This window comes from Alligator mississippiensis, chromosome 1 (genome assembly GCF_030867095.1).
Source record: "Alligator mississippiensis isolate rAllMis1 chromosome 1, rAllMis1, whole genome shotgun sequence".
In the NCBI taxonomy this organism is placed as follows: Eukaryota; Metazoa; Chordata; order Crocodylia; family Alligatoridae; genus Alligator; species Alligator mississippiensis.
In genome coordinates this window covers 258,987,517-259,007,778 of record NC_081824.1, presented here as the reverse complement: position 1 = coordinate 259,007,778, position 20,262 = coordinate 258,987,517, and the positions used below count along the sequence as shown (strand labels likewise).

The 20,262-nt window shown below is 42.4% G+C and overlaps 1 protein-coding gene across 11 annotated transcripts in view; it reads left to right on the top strand.

The window, feature by feature from the left end:
• The first annotated feature begins 469 nt into the window (after nucleotides 1-469).
• The window catches only part of BBX (BBX high mobility group box domain containing), a 212,687-nt gene continuing 192,894 nt past the window's right edge, over nucleotides 470-20,262 (top strand). For 2 of the 11 annotated variants that reach the window (XM_059720550.1, XM_059720546.1), the window contains exons 1-2: nucleotides 470-604; nucleotides 4,190-4,262. Coding sequence is in view for 1 of the 11 variants with exons in the window: in XM_059720545.1 (XP_059576528.1) it covers nucleotides 2,527-2,807; nucleotides 4,190-4,262 (354 nt within the window). In the remaining 10 variants the exon portion in view is untranslated. Of the gene's footprint in view, nucleotides 605-1,627; nucleotides 1,850-2,511; nucleotides 2,808-3,141; nucleotides 3,242-4,189; nucleotides 4,263-20,262 lie in introns of those variants that run through there. The other 9 variants (XM_059720553.1, XM_059720548.1, XM_059720551.1 and 6 more) reach the window with 7 other exon arrangements.

The following is a 20,262-nucleotide window of genomic DNA, read 5'->3' as shown; positions in this document are numbered from 1 at the left end:
AGAGCAAAACCAGCAGCAAAGAACTGCATTTCTGCCTCTGCTACTTGTTTACTAGGAAATCATAACACAAAGCACTGCTCTTTCATGGGGCACTAGCCAAAGGCAGCAACAACCCCCCACTTGGGTATCCAGTGGAGTTGTCGTTTATTACCACAACCCTGCCCAGTCAGCCAATGGACACCAGTTTCAAGCACTGGAAGTAGTGCCGGGCTGCCATGCTGAGTGCCCTGCTCCCTGCTCGGCTGCCTACAGGTCCTGAAACACTGTTAGAAGAGCCGTGATGATCTTTGTGCGTGTGGGTGTCTGCATAGGAGTGTGTGTGTGCCTGTGTGTGTGAGTGTGTGTGCACGAGCGCCCGTCTCTGGGTGTAACGGGCCAGCTGTATGGCTGGCCGAGCTGTCTCTCAGTCCCGGAGCCAATGGCAGGCTGCCTTCTATCAAAAATGAATGTTTTCAGGGCTCTCCGGCTTGCATGTACTGTATGTGGAGCAGGGTACAGTGAGCACCGACTGCTCTCGCGCCGGCTCTCTCGCCACTTGCCCCCAGAGAGAAGCACTGCCCGGCCACTCATCGCCCCCTCCCCACACACGCAGGCACGCGGAGAGGTAAGTGCCCCTTGCCGGGGCCATCCGGGCTCGCAGGGCTGCCCTCTGCGCACACTTTGCTCCCACTCACTCGGCAGCGCTGCACTCCCCCGGCAGCAGGGAAGCCCGGGCAGGAAGGCACGGGGCTCCCCGCGTCCTGCTGCCACTAGCCCCCAGCCCCGCCGCGCCGCGTTTGCCGTGGCAAAGTTTGGTTGGGGGGCAGCGGCTTTGCTTCCCACGGGGCTCCTGCCTCCCTGCCTGGGAGAGGCCGGGAGAGCGGATCGGGGTGCGGGGAGTGAGCTGCAATGCACTGCGTGGGGAGGTCCGGGGGGGAGCAGCACCCGGGGTCGGCTCGCCTAGGGTAGGGTAGGGTAGGGTAGGCCGGCCAGCGCCGGGAGCCAGCACCTCCGCGCACGGGCGGCGGGGAGCGGCGGCGGCTGCAACAACGGGGGAGACACTGGGGAGGGACAGCAACAACATCCCACCCCGCCGCACTTTGTGTGTGTGTGTGTGTAGGGGTCTGCTTGGGTGTGTGTAAGAGTCTGTGTATCTGTGTGTAGGGGGTTGCTTGTGTGTATATATGTACGGATATGCTTTGTGTGTGTGTGTGTGTGTAGGGGTTTGCTTGTGTGTGTATATATAGGGCTATGCTTGTGTGTGTGTGTGTAGGGGGTCTGCCTGTTTGTGTGTGTGTGTCTGTGTGGGGATATGCCACTGTGTCTGCGTGTAGGAGTCTGTGTAGGGCTCTGCCTGGCTATGTGTAGGAGTGTGTGTGTAGGGGTCTGCCTGTGTGTGTGCGTGTAGGAGTGTGTGTCTTATGTGTGTAGGGGTCTGCTGCTCTGTGTGTGTGTGGGTAGGGGTCGGCCTCGGCCTCTGTGTGTGTGTGTAGGGATCTGCTTGTGTGTGTGCACGCGGGGCGGGGGCCGGCAGGGCCCCAGCGGCGGCGGCGGGAGGGAAGAAGAAGTGCGCGGGGCGGTGGGCGAGCCCGGCGGGGCGCGGGGCGGCGCGGCCCGGCTCCAGTTGTTCGGCTTCAGAGTTGCGATCCGTATTTTCCGGTGGCGCCTCAGTGCGCCGCACGCGCCCCCGCCCGCCCCGCGCGCCGTGGGCACCAGGGGCCGGCCGGCCGGCAGCCAAGGGAGGGGGCACGGCTTCTTTTTTTTATCCTCCCCCCGCTCCTCTCACGGCCGTGGGTGATGCGGTGCCACTAAGTTGGAGGTGGCGGGCGGGGGAGCCAGGCCTCGCCTGTTTCAAGTCCCCCGCCGAGAGGTAAGTGGGGCGATGACAGAGAACTTGCAGCCTGGGCCCGGCCCCGGGGCCCCCCGCGCCCCCGGCCCGGCCCGGCTGGTGGGGGGAGCCGGGCGTTTGGTGCTGGGCTCGCCTGCTGGGAAATTACAGCGACCAGCTCCCCTCCTCCTCTCCTCGCCGCTCTCTTCCTCCTCTCTGTGCGCGCGCCTTGCATTAGCCATGTATGAAACTTGCATGGCCGGGGACACGGCCGGGCCGGGCCGGGAGAGCCCTGCTGTGCGGGCCCGCCCGGCGGGGGATGAAGCGATGCCAGGGTAGGAGGGGAGGCAACAACATGCACTCACACCTCACACAGAGACACACACACACACACAGAGCTAGGAGTCTGTGTGTGTGTGTGTGTGGTGTGCTAGGAGTCTGTGTGTGCACTAGGTGTGTGTGCTAGGAGTCTGTGTGTGCACTAGGTGTGTGTGCTAGGAGTCCTGTGTGTCTGTGAGCACACACGGAGCCAGGTGTGTGTGTGTGTGTGCTAGGAGTCTGTGTGTGTCTGAGTACACACACAGCTCGGTGTGTATGCTAGGAGGCTCTGTGTCTCTGAGCACACAGCTAGGTGTGTGTGTGTGTTAGGAGTCTCTGTGTCTCTGAGCACACAGCTAGGTGTGTGTGTGTGCTAGGAGTGAGGACACGGAGAACTACACATGCACACAGAGCTAGGAGTGTGTGTGTGTGTGTGTGTGTGTGTGTGTCAGTGTGAGCATACACAAACACACACGCACCCAGAGCTAGGAGTGTCTGTGTGCTCGCTAGGAGTCCGTGTGAGTGTGTGGGTGTGCGTGTGCTTTCCTCCTCCCCTGTACAAAAAGGGGGAAGAAAATGCCCGGCGCCGTGGCCTCCCCCCGCCCGGCCCCGCCTGCCGCCGTGCGCGGCGTGAGCCACTTGTGTTCACGCGGGGACCTCCCGCTCGCAAAGTTTGGGCGAGGTGAGCGGGGCCCGCGGGGGAAGGGAAGGGGTCCCCCCGGGGGGCGCCCGGCCTGAGGCTCCGAAACCATGGCCCGTCCTGCTGGTGACACGTCCAAGTGCCCTGCCCGCGCCCCCGCTCCACCCCCGCACACACGCGGGGTGCGGGGGGCAGGCGCCCGCCGTGCAGCCGGGCACGGGGGCGCAGGGCTCCATGTGGCTCTTCCCGGCGACGGCGGCGGCAGCAGCGGGATCATCGCCCGGGCCCGCGGGGAGGAGGAGGGGAGCAGCAGCAGCAGCAGTAGGGAGGTGTTTTCTGCCAGTCTGATTCAGCCGAGCCCGCTGGGGAGGGGGGGCAGGGGCGGGGGTAGGGGGCATCTCCCCTCGCCACCCCTCCGTGCTCCTGCCTGCCTTGCCCGCCCCAAAGGTGTTGTGCAGACTTTTCCCCCTGGGAGGGTGAGATTTATGCATTGTATTATTGCTCTTCTCCTCCCCCCTCTAAGCAAGATGGACTCTCTTCTCTCTCTCTCTCTCTCTCTCTCTTCTCTCTCTCTCTCCCCCTCTCCCTGTGTCTTGTCAGCCTTTAAGATCGACATTTTGTAACTAAGATGCAAACTTGATGGTGACCAAGGGCTGGGGGGGAAGCAGGCAGGCGAAACCTCGGGTCCTCTCCAGCCTTTCTCCATATTTAATACCTTTCTTTTCACCCCACCCCAGAACCCAGATTCCGGTGGCTCTACATGCACTTCGCACAGGGTGGAGGTGGGGGGGGGGGGGGGCAGTGGTTTGCAGAGGCTTTTCCCCATGCACTGGATTAGGGGTTTTCTCATCTCGGTGTGGATTGCGATGGTGGAGGGGTTTGTTTTGCCATTTCAGGACTCTTAGCAGCTCGGAGCTGCAAAAGAGGGAATGGGCATTACCTGAAACTGTGTTACAACGTTGCAGCCTCTCTATCTGCTACCTGCAGTGTGGGCTTGCTGTTTTATTCTGATTATTGTTATTATAACGTATTTAGGCTGGGGATCAATCGATTCCCTCGTGGAAGTTGTGGGGCTGTATTGTTATTTATTCCTGTGTGCAGATGGTGATCAACTTTGTGCGTTTTATTTTGCTGTGTTGTATGTATCATGGAGAGAGAAAGAGAGGGAGAGAGAAAAAATAACCCACCCCACTGATGCACACTCAGATGATTTGTTCCATTTGCCCAGTCCCAGTGTCCTTTAAAGACACGGTGCATCTTTTGTTCACTGCTTGCCACTGTCAGCCCGTTTTAACGCGAACTAGGAGAGGGGTAAGGGGGAGGCAAGTTTTAAGTTTTGGGAGGTCTCCTCTTGTTGGCAGGGAGTGTTGCAATATTGAAAATCATGGTGTGCTGATGCTGTGCCTTTATTTGATACTTTATAGGTCACTATCACATGACAAAGGCTACGAGACAGCTTCATCTTCCTCTGTCTGTAATTTCCATTTGCTTTCCTGGGTAAGTATGTAAACTGTACACACAAGAAAAAGAGCATAATTGCTGTTAATACGATACAGGTTCTCTTGCTGCTCCTTTTCATTGAGCAGATGCTTGCTCAGGCTTTAGCACTTCAGAAAACATGTCTTGTTATGGGTGCTCCAAGTCTCGGCCAGACTCCACAGAAAGTTTGTGTTGAGCTTTCAAAAGGGGTGGGCTTTATTAGCAGGATTAGTTGAAAGCTTTGGATGGCGAGGACTCATTAGCTCATGATTTAAAACAAAGTTCTGGATTTTTAGGGGAAATCGGTTGAACTGTGGCTAAAGTTTTAAAACCGGTACAGTCGTGATTTCAGTATGGGAAGTGCAACATTGTCCATTCAAAGACTTCCTGAACTCATAACTCCTTGTAAAACGTGCAGCTAGGTATAAGGTGCAGAAGAATGATTTAGAATGAATATATACAGATATGATTATGGTGACTATTCAGAAATCCTAAGGGGTCAGGAGAAAGTTATTTGAGCTGTAGTGCTACAAGAAGAGGAGTTAACTAAGCCTTAACGTGCAAAACTCTCTTGCCTGGTAATTCTTGCTCTTTCTGTGTTACTGTTTGTCTTCCTGGCATTTGATAATACAAGATGCTATTAAATTTGAAAGACAAGTCCTAGTGGCTAAATTGACATGATGTCCAAAGTACTTTGGACGGCATGAGCATTTTTGCATTTCCTTGTTTTGGAAGAGGCTGACAACTTGTAAACCAAAGTAAAGTGATCATTTCAATCAGAGCTGGTGTAAGTGGCCAGAACTTGAGTAGTTTTAAGTGCATTTGATCCTAGTGACATCCATCTGAATTTGGCCCCCAAATGATGGAAAATATAGTAGTATTGTTTGTGGTGTGTTGATATTTTATATATACTTAAAAGTTTTGAAGTAAGCTTAGTTTTCATAAAAGAGCATAATTAGTAATATCACCTTGGTTTTCATCAGCCTCTGTAACAGATATAGGATAGGTGATGGTCCCAGACAGGACAGTGCAGATATTTTGCTGCAATTTTATGAAAGAGAGGGCAGTAGCTGCATGACTAGTCTGTAGGTTGGGAAAACATCTGTGAGGACACAGGGTTTGGGAAAATGGATTCCGTCTCTTCGCCGATTCCTATAGAGATTATCACCTGAAGTTCAATTATTCAGGTTTTTCAGTGAGTAGGCTACGTGTGTGTGTAGATGTGCGAGTTGTACATTAACTGTAGAGTCAAAAAGAAACAATGCAACACAAACTTCTTAAAATAATTCATTACAGGGCAGTTGAATTGGAAAATGCCCTTTTCAGAAATTGTTACATGGGTTTTAAAATCTTGACAAGAATTTAATTCTGTCTCATGGATGCAACAATTTTTACATAGTAAAAAAATTCGAAAGCTCCCCACTGGGATTCAAATTGTTGATCAGAGCTAAAACATGCATTTGATTTATGAATGTTGTTGACTGAAGTCAAACTGTGCAGTGGGGGGATAAGGTTCTGAGGAAGAGCATTGAGACCTAGCCTCTTTAGTCATCTCAGAAACTTAAATGATGGAGCTGTATGGATACCAAGAATTCTGTTTGCTGGGCTGATTGGGTATTCCTCATGCATCTTTGCAGTGAATGGACACTTTAGTTCTACACACGATCTTAGTACCAGTGTAAATGTGGCCCTACGTAGTGTTGAAATGTAATTTACAAATTACGAAGGAAAAAAAGGGGTGAAATCTATTGGAAAGAAGGGAGTAATGGAAGCTGTAAACAACTTTTTTTTTTTTTTTTTTAACTGAAAAGTAATATAAAAACGTGTCTAGTTGAAGGCAAAATAGAAATTTCCTTGAGTTTGGTTGTGACTAGATACTTTCATTTACTTTGGGGATAAAACTTTTGATAAAAGTTAAGAATTCTTTTTTTTTTAAGTCACATGGTTTCAGGAGAAATAGTCACTATCTAGTTTGATTTTAAAACGAGTAGAGTAACATTACCTTCTCATAAATCTCTGTATTGTGAGAGGTTCAGATTCTGATCTCAGTTTCACAGTAACTACAATAACCCATTTAGAAATGTGGGGTAGCAGGGAGCAGTGTTCCCTGAGATCCACCTGCAATTGATCTTCAGCAAATTACAGAAACTGTCCCATCAGCTCAGAGTTCAGCCTATCATCATGTACATGATTTATCCTAGTTGCTGCTGCAAAATACAGTACAGTTTCAAGTAAACACAGAATTCAGAAAACATAGGATTCTTCCTGGTGTTCTGATTAGCTGACAATGTTTTACTGAATTCCCAATTAATGCCTAGCAAACCTAAGGCCTGTGCTGTAAATCTATTGCCAGCAAAACTCCCACTGACTTCAGTGAAAGTTATATTGAGGAAAGGACTGCAGGACTGAGTCCAAGCCAGCAGATCACATAAGCTTGTGCATAACTTTAAGCCCAGCCGGTACCATTGAAGTCACTAATATTAATATAACTGTTCACATGTTTAAAGCTGTACCTAGAGTTAGGTGATCTGTTGATCAGGACCTATATACTGTATATACAGAAGCCCTGAAACAGTCCACATTGAAGTGGAAAGACAATCATGTTACATGTAGCACACAGGATAATGTAGGGAAGGGACTTTGCATGAGGGGGAAGGCCTTGCTCTCCTATAATGTGTAAGGGTGGGATGCGTACACACAAAGTAAACCGGACTTCTGTTTTACTTTTTGCGATCTTGCTATGCAGAATGTTATGTTCATTTTTGTGCATTAATCAGTTTGCCCAGCAATGAACTTTGCATATCTCTGTGGTGAACCCTGGGCATTTCTTTAATAGCATGTGGCATCCATAATGTGAAGGACTTTATGTACATTCAGATTGAAAGAGTAAGGCTAGGTTGGTTCTGGAAAAAATCTGGTCTCCATTTTCACCTTTGCCACAGATAGGTGGTACCTCCACCATAGACAGACTGTGTAACCTACAACAAGTGGTATAGGCCAGTGAGTTTCAAAAGTGGCCACTGATTTTGGCTAACATGTTTTTGTTTTTTTTGCGTGTCCTGCCCTAGGCTGAACACCCTATTTAAAATCAAAGGGGTGCTCAGGTTGTGTCAACAAGAATTGGAGGATGCTTCTGAAAATGGAGGCCTACAGTGTCCCCACACTTTACTTCTCTGTCTGCAAATGGGGCTCATAATACTGTGCTACATGCAGGGGAGTTCTGAGATTAAACTTATTCACGTTACTACAGGGATACTACAGTGATGCTGGCAATATAAGTAACTGGGTGGATAAGATCAAATTCTATGGACCACATGTTTTACACATCAGTTTTCTTACAGAATTTACTACGTGTCATAGTTACACCTGTTGTATTTTCCTACTATAAACTTAATTTATATTTCATTTCTTGCTTAACGTCCCATTTAGCTTGGTTTATGTAATTTAATTGTATGTATTAAAATACCTCAAGAAAATAAATACAAACAAATCAACTTTCTTTCCTACATGATATAATCTATTTATCCTGTTCTGTACCATAATTGTTTGTTTTTTCAATTCCTGTGGTTTGTCAAAAACCTTTTTATTTTTCTATTGCATGTCAAAATATTATTAGTTTTGGCTCTTACGTTTTAGGGCATTCATAATATGCAATTATTATCTGATAGCAGTTTTAGAAGCCTCGTTGATGCTCTCAGTTTTATTGCTACTGGATGTCTGTCAGTCTCCCAAGAAAGATGGCTGCAGCTGACACGTTTCTTGATAGTCTCAGAAGAGGCTAAGGACTGAATGAGCAAAAAGATTAAACTCATTTGGGGAATGAACCACCAAGTAACTGTTGAACCACAGTGTGGGCAAACTTGTACTGTTGTTCTTTATGTGGATAAGAATACTTAACTTAGCAGATAGAGGCCCTGATCTAGAAAGCACTCAACTATTAGCAAGTCTTGTTCAGCAGAGTATCAGCTTCATTGACGTCATAAATCATAATGGTGGACAAAAATTATTAAATTTGAGATTTAGGGAAGATGCGGCACAGAGAAGTGAAGGTCTCTAGGCAGGTGTGCAACAGCATACGCTGAAGAAGAACCTACCCTTGACACTCAGTTGAATATCCTTTCCCTAGAACAGCGGTTCTCAACTGGGGTTTCGTGAGCTTCCTTCAAGGGTGCAGCGATGCAGACACTGCTGCCACAGCAGCTGCCGGGTAAAAGTGCCCTACGCACAGTCCTGCTGCATTAGGAGTTTGATCAGCCTACAGCAGGCAGGAGCTGAGTGGCTGTATTGCCTCTGGTCTGGCCTCTTCCACACTTCTCCTGGAAACAGGCACATGGCACAGTTCCAGTTCTGGGAGGAGCATAGAGGAGGATGGTCTAGGAAGGACTATAGCACGAGGCAGCTCTTGCCTACTTTAGGCTTATCAGAGCCCTAGTGCTGCAGTATCCTGTGTACATCACGGACCTTCCCAAGGAGGCTGTGTAGCAGGTGTGTGAGGCTATTTTATTTGGAGGCAGCAACATCTGATTGAGAATCACCGAAGTAAGCCGAGGCAGTGCCAACAGTGGTTCTCAACTGGGAGTGCTGTCATATTCAAAAAGGAGGTGGAGGAATTCCTCGATCCTGCAAAGGTTGGGAAACACTAATCAACAATGTGCTAAGTCTTGGTGCAGCAAAGTACTTACACAGGTGAATAACTGAACAAGTGAGCAGTCTATTAACACCCTTGGAAATATTCATACACTTAGCTGGACACTTGGTCAGTCAAGGATTCCAGTTTATGAGACTCCAGCTATGCTAAACTGACATCTTGAGCTGATATTCAGTTTACTCAATGTTGATAGCTTTTAAAAAACAAAACCAGACAAAAGCATTACTTTTTAACTAATATTCAATCACTAGTTTTTTCTTAAAGTCAGATTTATCAACATTAGCTTCTAAAATACCCAGTAAGCTCTTTGGGCCTTTGTCTTTGCCGTTATGTATTGGTATTAAAAATTTTGCTTATGTTTCAAATTCATGCATCAGTTTTAGAAATAAGATCTTGACTTGCAGGTCTGAAGTAACAGAAGAATAAAAATAGTCTGCAAAATTAGTCCTTTACAGTTAAATGATTCAAGTATTTCTCTGTCATTTAAATTGAGTATTAATTTTGTTATCAGGCAGATCAGCAGGAGCAGTTATTTCGTCTATATGATAAATAAAGGTGACATCAATGTGAATTTTACTTCAGAGCTCAGTAAACATACTTCATCCTATCAGATATTCAGATTTGCCCATTCCTGTTTTGTTACTGAGGACAGGAGTTGGCTTTGATTTAAAATAAAAGTTCTCTTTGAAGAGGACAGCATATTCTATCCCAATGAGTGAGTGGAGATGTAACTGTAGTATTTTTACCATAATAGCAGTATTTTATTATTTTTAATATTTATAAACTCAATTACATAAGAGAGAAATCAACAAAGAAAAAAGCAAGCTTTTGACAAACTTCCCAGCACTTCTGTTTTCTCCTTCGTAGCGCAAGGATGAATAATGAAAAAGCAAGTGGATATGGGTTTTTATATGAATGGGACACTTCAGTATCATGACACGTGCCCTAGACACATTTCTTTCCATACTTGCCTGAAAGAAAGTTAACAAAACAGAAGCCCTCAGTTATAAGCAGGAGACAGAAAGGTAGCTAAATTTTATGAGTAGATGCCAAATATGAGTTGTTTTGCAAAGACAGAATTTTATTATAAGCGGCCCTCCACACTCATATTTTGACAGATTTTATAAATGGTATAGCTCCACACACAAGCTGAAATCACTTGCAGATATTAAGTAGCACTCTGTTGGTAAGGGCCTCAATCAGCAAAAGCACATATTTCAGTAGGTTTCCATAGGATTGAAGAGATCAATTCCGATTTAAGAGACCAAGTATGTCTGTCTTTGTCATACAGTTTAACAGGTTTTCTCTATTTGATCTGCCATTGAATTGGCAGGTATATACGCCCAAGTGCCTCTTTATTTATCTAATATATCTTTTTAAGTATCTGTTTATCTAATATAATGTACATGCGTGTGTGTGTGTGTATGGGATTCTACACTCAGTTATTCTGTTAGAACAAATCCATGTGCTGTTAAGCAGTTACTTTGTGTATTCACAAGCATGATTGAACGCTTCCCTTTCACCTACACTGACTGATAAAGCGTGCACATAACAGCTTGATCCTGTACCCACTAAATTCAAAGGGCTGCCATGGTATCACGATGAGGTCCTAAAATAAGAGGGCATGATCCTGTTTTTCCTAATGGCAATGATATCAGGCCCATACCAAGGTACAAATGAAGAGAGGTTATGCAAGGTGCCAGTACATAGTAGATGGGTACTCCTGTACTCCTGCCAGGTTGATGTCTTTAAACTGGTAACCTTTAGTTGCCACAATATGATATTTTACAGGATCATTTAGCATATGTCTTGACATTGGTTTTGTTCTTTAATTGTATGTGTGCTCGTGTCCCACACAATCAAGAAATACCTAGTGAGAGCTTTTGAGACTAGGTGATACATATCACATGATAATCAGTACGATTACTTCTTGCCGTGGACTAACATGTCTTCCTTTTTTACCTTGGAGTTCTTTTTATGCAGCAAATAATCTGGGATGTGAGAGAGAGAATGTGCTATTTTGTGGTTTTCTAACCAGTGTTTAGGAGAACGTCATCATAGACTTGAATGTGGAATAGAGGAAAAGCTGTGGTGTTATATCTCCTCTCATGCCAAGGTAAATCTGTAGTAACTCCATCTAAGTCACTGGAGCTAGACTGATGTAAGGTCACGGTCCAAAACTAGACAGCTAAAGCCTCAGGTGGAAGTCAGTCCATGCTTTTTTTGCCAGGTTGCTGAAAAGACATTGTTGGGTGAATTTTCTTCCATATTTTTTCCCATAAATAAATTAATTTTCTTCTTTGTTCCTGTGAGCAATAGCGGTGAAATATGTAAAAGTACTTTTTTCCTAGAGAAAGGATGAAAAGTTGGAAAATGAAGGTGCATTGTCTTGCATCTTAATTAAGAGCAGCAGGGGCCTGATCCTGCAACTGTATCCAGGTAGCTAGATTCCTGAACCTGCACAGAAGCTCTGACTTCAGTGGGACATCCAGTTACAGAATAGCGTCCCTTTGATTGTTAGAAATCTCTGTTTCTTCTCTGTGAAAAGCAGCACATCCATCAGTTTTTCATTATTACAATGTATTAATATCCAGAAGGCCCAATAAACATGACAGGACCATTGGGCTATGTGTTGCATGAACACAAAGTAGGATAGAATCCTGTCCCAAAGAGTTGAAAGTTTAAGATGACGAGCAGGATAGGAAGGCTAGGGACGGGGAGATGATTGAAGTATATAGAACAGCACTATATAGAATACTGAGATTGCACTGGAGAAGGTAAGAAGCCACTGATATGTCCTTTTTTTGTAACAGAGTTTACAATTTCTTGAAGCAAAGTACAACATTTTAATTTTTCGTTGATCATTTCAGATGGAGACAGACATTCATACAGTATCTCCTTTATAACTTCATTGCTTTAAGTGCCATCCTAGCAGGCAGGTATGAACGTGAGAAAATGTACTTCTGACATTTTGTGTTTGGGGTCGGATGCTCATAAAGAAATAATGGAAAGGTTTGCCCTGTAGATTTTTTATGTTTGTCCTTATGGACACATGCAGTTCAGAGCAAGATCTGTTTTGACTAAAATATGTTGCATGGCCAAGCTACAGAAGTGTTGGTGCAAATGAAATCAGGAGTGAAATTATACACCGGGAAAAAGAGAAGCATGTCACATCCCCCTCCCTGAATGATCCACTTGTAGCGTTTTTCTTGCTGCAAATGGTTTCTTCATGCCTAAGTCTTCTGTTGAATAGGACTTGCCTATGCAGTGTTGACAACCACATGTATTGCTCAAATCAGGCTGGTCAGTGAGCGCTTCGTCTGTCTCAGGCTTGCAAGAGCAGAGCATGACACAACCCTAAAATTTATTTTTATTTAAATAGAACAACTTCCTAGATTTGGCTTGTTCACAGTATTATTTCTCTGTATTGTATTGAACGACAGCCATAGGATATTCTTAATATATTTTGAAATAAGCATGAAAAATTTCAGCATGATCCAATACTAATTATGAGGTTTGTGTACAAATTAATAAGAAAACTGAAACGGCATCATTCATTTCCAGCTGAGTTTGAAGGAACAGAGGTTTTATGGGGGGAAGCTTAATATTTGCAAAACAGATAGTGACAAACATGGTAGTGAAGTTGTTTGTGCAGTTAATTAGTTCAAAATGTGTTCTGTTGTACTGATAAAAACTTTCTTATTCCATAAGTAGTAAAGAAAAGTTCCAAAATCATCCTATCTTGAATATTAGATTAAATGAGGGAAGAGTAGTTTGTGAACTGTTGTAAGATGAGGAAGCTTTCTATTTTATTTATTGATATAAATCCTCAACCAGAGGACATAAAATATAAAAAGCTGAATGTGGGCCTTGAATGTATGTGTGCAACTCCCACTGATGTGAAAGGGCTGGATTGTTGTGCCTAAGGGGCAAAATTAGCTATAAGTATTTGAATGCAAATTTTGTAATACACTAATATTTACTCACAGACTGTTGGATTTGCTTGTTGGATTACCTTGGTGCTTGAATTCTAATTTAGCAATTCAGTACACAAAGTTACCTATGATGTTTCTGTGTGCTGGGTGTTGTGTCAAAGCAACTCCAGAATGAGAGAGATGAGTTGTATAGGCAAGAGTCCTGCTGTGGAAAGGATTGGACATTCCAAGTCCTTTACCAATATGTAACATCTCAGTCTAATGTTTTTACTCGTATATCCAACTATGTCACTTGTTCATAAGATTGGGCCTGTCACTGGGGTAAAGAGCTGTATAACAGACTTTAAGGTTTGTCTCTTTTAAAATATTTCCAGGACTTCCTGATCTTTGGTCAGATGAAGAAGGCATCTGTACAAAGGATGCCCGCTGATTATGTTCAGTGGAATACCTTAAAAGAATTATCATGTGTTCCATTTCTACCTACTGTGTGGCTCTCGGGCTAGACTGCTAGAGGTAATCTGAAACAAGTAGTTCAGAAGGCCCAACAGACAGTCCCTGAGAAGGAATTTCATCCAAAAAATTGTGAGCAGCAGCTCTGGCCAGTAGTTGGAAGGCTAATTCTGTGAGCAAAATTTCTTTCCCTCCTGGAACCGTAGGGTAGAATTGTGGGGTTGTTGTGTCTCTCCTGCAGGCTGATACAAACTGGGAGGCAACAAATAGACCACCTTGCCTAGTAACAGCTTATCAGGTGAGACTGTTTTTTACTGGTAGCTAGAGACAAGAAAGTACATGTTAGCCACCATTGCAAGTGCCATTCATGGGCTCATTCAAAAACCTTCTGTCCTCCATGGGAGAACTTTCTATTAGGTATATTATTCCTTGTGCTACAGTAGCTTCCAGAGGAACTGAGAGGGGAGGAAAAGGAGGATGGCTAGGTTCGGGGACATGACTTTTCACCTTCCACAAAGCAGTTCCTGCCTGTGCTAATCTGACTTTGGTAGTCCTGGGTAGGAAGAATTTATTTAAGTCAAAGTGATTTAAACCAAGGATTTTAATCTTGTTATAAGTCAGGAAGCAGAACGCCTTGCTTTGAATGAGCTGTTTTCATTTGTTTTGTATTTGTGTAGTTTTTATTAATTTTCTTAAAGTAAAATAATTCTCCTTGGTTGGTAGCCATTAAAATATGTTGATATATACAGCCCTTACAGTAACTATGACACTTCTTTTTGCATATGCTATATCTATGCATATTTAGTTAGATACTTATATAATTTAACATACATTTATTTAAATGCTCCATTTTTACTTCTAATTATGTTTAAAATAGTGTGAATTATTCTTTTCTGGTTTGCTAGGTAGGCATTAATTTTTAGTTGTGGTTTGTGTTAAGCTCTGCTTAGATGGAAATTGGAATGAAAAATGCACAAGAAGTAATTTAAACTTGTTTCTTGGTTAAATAAAACCATCTTATGTATTCTGGATACATAAGAAAAAGTTTTTCTAGACGTGGTTCTCATTGAAAACTGATTTATTAAACAAAAGTACCATCTGTAATGAGGGCATCAAAGTGATTGGTTTTGGTTAACATGTCTCTTAGGATTTTAGAATTAGTAGATCACATCCTTTCATACTTAGTTTTTTCTTGATTGGAAGAGGAAAACAAACTTCCCTGTTTTTTTTTTCAACTTCTAATTAGTTTCTCATCCTGGAATGAACTTGTCATTGAACTGAACTAGTTGAATAAACTGAAATGAAGGACAAATTCTCATTGCACTTGGAGAAGAGGCTGCTGTCAGTTGCTGGTTTAGCACTTACATAGATGCCAGTTCCAGGGGCTTACGCAGTGACTGCCAACGGTTTCTTTAATATTGAATAACAAATATTGATGCTTATTATTATATTTCAATTATTGGAATAAATTAAAATAATTTTAGAACTTTATACACATTTGTAATTGTTTTACATTTAATTATAAAAAGGTTTATTTTGAAAAAGAAAAATGCCTTTAAAATAAATGTAAAAATAATTTTAATGTCATAAAAAAAAATCATGTCGATCACTAAGCTACACTGTGCTTGCTTGTAGCACTAGATGCGCTCAGCAGTGTTTTGGACTGTTAAGGACTACAAAGTTACACACTTTGTAGGCTTCTTCTGCTCATCTAGGTAAGAGTTGGGTCCCTACAAATCCAATAGCATGTGGCTCAGTGAAAATCAATAGAATTTATCATTAAAAAAAACCTATTTCAGTGTTTTGTGATAACCATTTCTAGTTGTGCCAACACCCTGGGCTATTCCTATAGAACGAAGAATGGCCTCATATCTCAGTAATGAAGCATCAGAGGATGCTTCATGTTTTTCAAGAAGGATCCCATCATACCCTGTGCTGGAAAAAAAAACCCTAGAAAGTGAAACTGTCTAGTTTACTGAAAGTATTTCAGGCAACTCAACTAACACAGTATACAGCAAGAGGGAACATTTAAAAATATTTGTTAAAATGTCATTAATAATTTATTAGTAAGGCAGGAAAGGACTTTTAAAAACATATTACTTAGGTGTGGCCAAAAGATTAGTAACACACATTGACTGTAACCTGCCATGGTGCTTGTCTTTAACAGTGGATGCATGTTGTGGCATTTTGGACTGCGAAAGAGAGCAAAGTTACACATTGGGTAGTAGGCTGGTTATGCTCAAAAATGTACAATTTGCCTGGGGCCTGGTGGCACAGTTTCACAAACTATTCATATTTAGCATGCTTTTGGGAAGAAGCAGTTTATCCATTTATAGGACTGTTCTTGCCCTCCTCCCCAAAGCATAGGTTTTATGATCTTGTCACTTGATCTTGTTTTTCCATATTCTGTCCTAATCAGTGTAGGACGTATTCAAAGTCTTAACAGTTACCATGACTTTTGTATAGCCAAATATAACCAGATAAGATTAGAGCCTCTTAAGGTTAGAGTCTTAAATAGAAATTAGGAGAAAATTTTAAACAAGGATTAGAATGCTGTTGTGGATCAAAAGTACTTTGAACAGTCTATTAAAAAAATCCTGAAAAAAGTTACATAAATATTTTAGAAATAGGCAAGAGAGTTATTGAATAGAGCTAAGCATTTTCCTACGAGAACAGGCCTAAATGACATAAATCAGTCTTCAGGGAGGGATGACCATTCTCATATAAATTTGGTATTGGCTTCATCAGAAAATAAAGAAGCTAGGATCTAAGGAAAGCCATGTATTTGGGTAACACTTTCTTACGAATTTTTTCTTATGGACTTTTTGGTGCCCACCTTCATATATTGTATGAAGGCTTGATGCAGTGTGTGACTGTCCTCTAAAAAATCTGATGTTTTTACTGTTTATTGCATTTCCATGCACTGCAGTTGAGCTACTCAGATTCATTAGTCACATTTGAAATTTTTGAGTTGAGCTTATTTTGAGCCACATTCAGGTCGGGTGTAAGTTCAGGCTACTTCATTAACAGCATAAAATTAGGACAGAATCTGGCTCTTTGTTTATAATTCAAGCACCCACGAAACCAGACAAAATTGCATGTTAAAAGATTATTCTGACTACATTTATAGTACTGTCTAGAGAAAACAGATTCATTTTATATCACCTTGCTAGAAACAACTTGCTTTTTCCCTTTGGTTTGATCTATTTGATCATTTTGCCAGCCTAATGAAAATATCCCATCAAGGACCCACATTTAGCTATCTTATCTGTCATTTCCTTCATACAGTCTTGGGTTTGGGAACTTGCAGAAAATCATGGCAAGGGACACTCTTGGTACCCAGTAAAATCTCTTATTAAATGTCAGTGTCCAGTGTTCTGTTTTCACATGCAGACTAAGCACAGAGGGAATTTGTGGTATATCTCAAGATATATACCCAATCAGGTATGTTTCTTTGAAGCAAGCATCCCTTACATGATACTGTATATTTTGTGCACTATAGGCAGCATGAGGAGTGACTAGAGCAGTAATTTTTTTGAATTTTTGTATCATGCTTTCAAATGATGTCATTCTGTTATCTAGGAATAGTTACAGTAGGCTTGATGGTGGTCTCTGCAGCCAATGAGAATCTTGTTACTGACTTCAAGGTCATAACCAGGGAACCTAGTTTTCCACGGGAAAAAAGCAAAAAATCTCCATTTTAAAAAAGAAAAATCCGCATTCTTCTGCAGCCTACTAAAAGTGCAGCAGTGTCCCATGGCAAGCAGCACCTTTTCTGCACTATAATTTTTGCTGCAGTTTTTACCTCTCAGCCAGTCAGCAACATGCCACATTTTCCCCCCACTGCTGATTGGCTGCAAAATGCTACTACGTTTTCAGTAGGTCATAGAAAAACACAGATTCTGTGTTTTTCTGCAGTTTTCCATGTCAAACAGAAAACTAAGATCCCTGGTCATAACAAGATAACTTCAGTACCATTTTGTAAGGTTGACCTATGCTTTAAAGTTTTACTGGTAAAACTTGATTTTTACCAAAATAGTAATTGTGTTACACTGGTAAAAGCAAAATAGTTACGCTGGTAAAAGCACTAGTGTAGATGCTGTTACACTAGTATAATGATGCCTTATACCACGATAAATTATTCAACTTTTGAAATCAAACTTAACTGGACTAGTATGAACACTTGTAGTTTTGTACCTGTGTTCTCAATGCATTGTTTGTTTGTTTGTTTGTTTGTTTGTTTTCCATTTTAACCAGTATAGGCAAGTGGAGAAATTCAGTTAGTGTGGCTATAGTGTCAGTATCGGAATAGTTTATGTTGCAAAAATTTCTAGTGTAGACAAACTTTTGGACTAAAACATGACTTCTTCTCTGATGGTGTCAAGAATTGAAAAAGTAGGATCTGGTTTTGACTTGGAATGAGTTTCTAGTAGTGTGTAAAGAGAGGCATGATTAGCATATATTAAAATCTGTCCTGGGGCACACATTGATACCACAACTAATATCATTTACTATTTGAGTTCAGATAAATTCACTTGAGCTAAAGATGGACCAAAGTATGGCATTCATACTTTTCTGAGTCAAAGGAAGGTTCTGATCTCATGAAAAGTCTTGAAATAAAATTTGGGTTAAAGAAGAATGGGCCAGTGGAATAGGAAACAAAAGATCTGGGCATTATTCTGGGTTCTGCCATTGACTTGCTTGGTGGTATGGGCCAAATCACTTCCTCATTCTGTTCTCCATTTTTGAAGCTGGGATAATAATACCTTCCTTCCTTTGTAAAGTATTGTGCAAGCTGTGGATGAAAACCTCAGTGCTGGAGAGCTGGTCAGAAAGTTCAGGAGGGTTTGAAAGTGCTAAAAACTAAGCCAGATTTTTTTCTATGTTTTGACCCTTTTCTGCCATACAGTAAAAATGCTAATAGTTGTTGTTATTATTATTATTATTATTATTATTATTATTATTATTATTACCACCACCACCACATGCTCTTAGGGATACTTGGTACGTGAATGTAGTTTTTGTTTAATATGTTTGCAGATCACTTTAAGATCTAGAAAAGGCATTTTGCTCTATTTCCTGGAAAACTTGCATTTGGCTAGATTGCCTGGTGGCATTTGGTGCTGCCAAATAAAAAGAAATGCATCTCTTTCTAATCAAGTGTAACATCATAGATAGAAGTATAAAGATACATAGAGACAAATACAAAGTGGGAAAGTCTTTCAGCTGTAAACCCAGATATATGTTTGTCAGCCCCACTTCCTCCCTGCAAATTATTATAATTAATAATACTTTAGATTTTAATTGAGAACTGTATAATGATAAGCTGGTTAATCCTTATTGCATTCACAGGCAATAGGCATTAGCCTCATTTTACAAATGGAAGAATAGAACCAGGAGTGTTAAAGAAAGGCCCCATGGCAAGTAACAGATCCACCTAACTCCTAGCTCTGTTAATTTTACTGGACAATGTTGTCTCTTTGCCACCAAATACTAATAGGTCTGTTTACAAGCACTTTGTGCTTGGAACATAATTACAGATTATTATTATAAAGACATTGGTATTTTAATAATAAATAAAATAGCATTTTGCCTGTCAGCTAAAAAATTTCATGAGAGGTATGTATTGCAAACTTAGCTATGTGTACCGAGTGAATCTGTTAGTGCCTTGAATGAATACTGGGATATTTAGGTTGCACATGCTTCAGCGGTGGAGGGGAAGGTGGCACTCTAATTAAAGCACCCCAGGCGTCTTGGGTGCTTTATCTGATAAAGCTTGTCAAACAAGCTTTAGTTAAAGCACCCCCCACTTCCATTTGAATTGCAGGGACACTGATACACAAGATGCAGAGGCTTGCTGGAGCGCAATAATTACTACGCTCTAGCAATCTCAATTAATTGAGTCTGCCCCGACGAATTGTAATTACAGTGCATCAGAGCAGCCTCCCAGCTCGTGTATAGGCACCCTATGACAGACAGTAAATTCTGCCTCTCTTAACAGGAGACTAGACAGTCACCTTGCTGGGGTCACCTAAGCCCAGTTGTCTTCCTGCCTGGGGAATGCGGGGGGGGGCTGGACCCAGTGATCTGCAAGGTCCCTTCGAGCCTCTAACTATCTATGACTCTATGAAAGACTGGCGTCAGAAGCAAAGAGTTATGTCTCTGACATTAGAGGATTTTGTGAAGGACTTGATAACTAAGATTCTATAACTTACATCATCAACTTCCTGAAGTGGAATAGTTAAATAACAGAGACAAAACAAACAATTATCTACATAGTAGATCAAACTAAGAATCAAGTAGCTCTCTTCTTTGGCTGGCCCTGTTTGCAGTCCTAGGCTTCTGAGCACTTTAGGCATGTCCTGCTTTATAATCTATACAGAGGCTGAGCATACCTGAGCTTCATTTCACAGAAAATCCTTAATATCTGACTTGCCTCCTAGCTGCATTTCTAATCTTAACAGCCTGTGTGGAAATGAAACAATAGGTATCAAAGAATCCCTCGGGAGTTGTCCCCTCTCCTCACCCAATGCTGGACTGGAATCAGCATTTTAAAAGAGCTTTCACTACAACTGTTTTGCATGCCCAGTACTTCCCAAAACTAACATCTTTGGGCTGACATTTCCCATGCTTGGTTTAAGTTTAAAGGAAACTTTTTTGGAGGAGCGGGTATTAGTAAGGAGGTTCCCATCAAATCCCATCAACTTTTCTGAATTGTCAGAGACTGAAAATAATCTGCATTAAGAAGAATCCTGAAAAACTTTATTTTTTTTTAAATATATATATATATACACAAATGTGTCGGGGGGGACCCAGCTGAAGTCTGGCACTTGTCATGAGGACTGGCACTTCTCCTTGGGTACAGAAAAATAGATTTCATTTCACAAAGATAGGACATTTTGAAAATTCTGGGTTGATCATGCGCACACAAAAGGGGTCTTTAGCTTACACATTTGATGCCAGATGCATCAAATGCATTAAATGC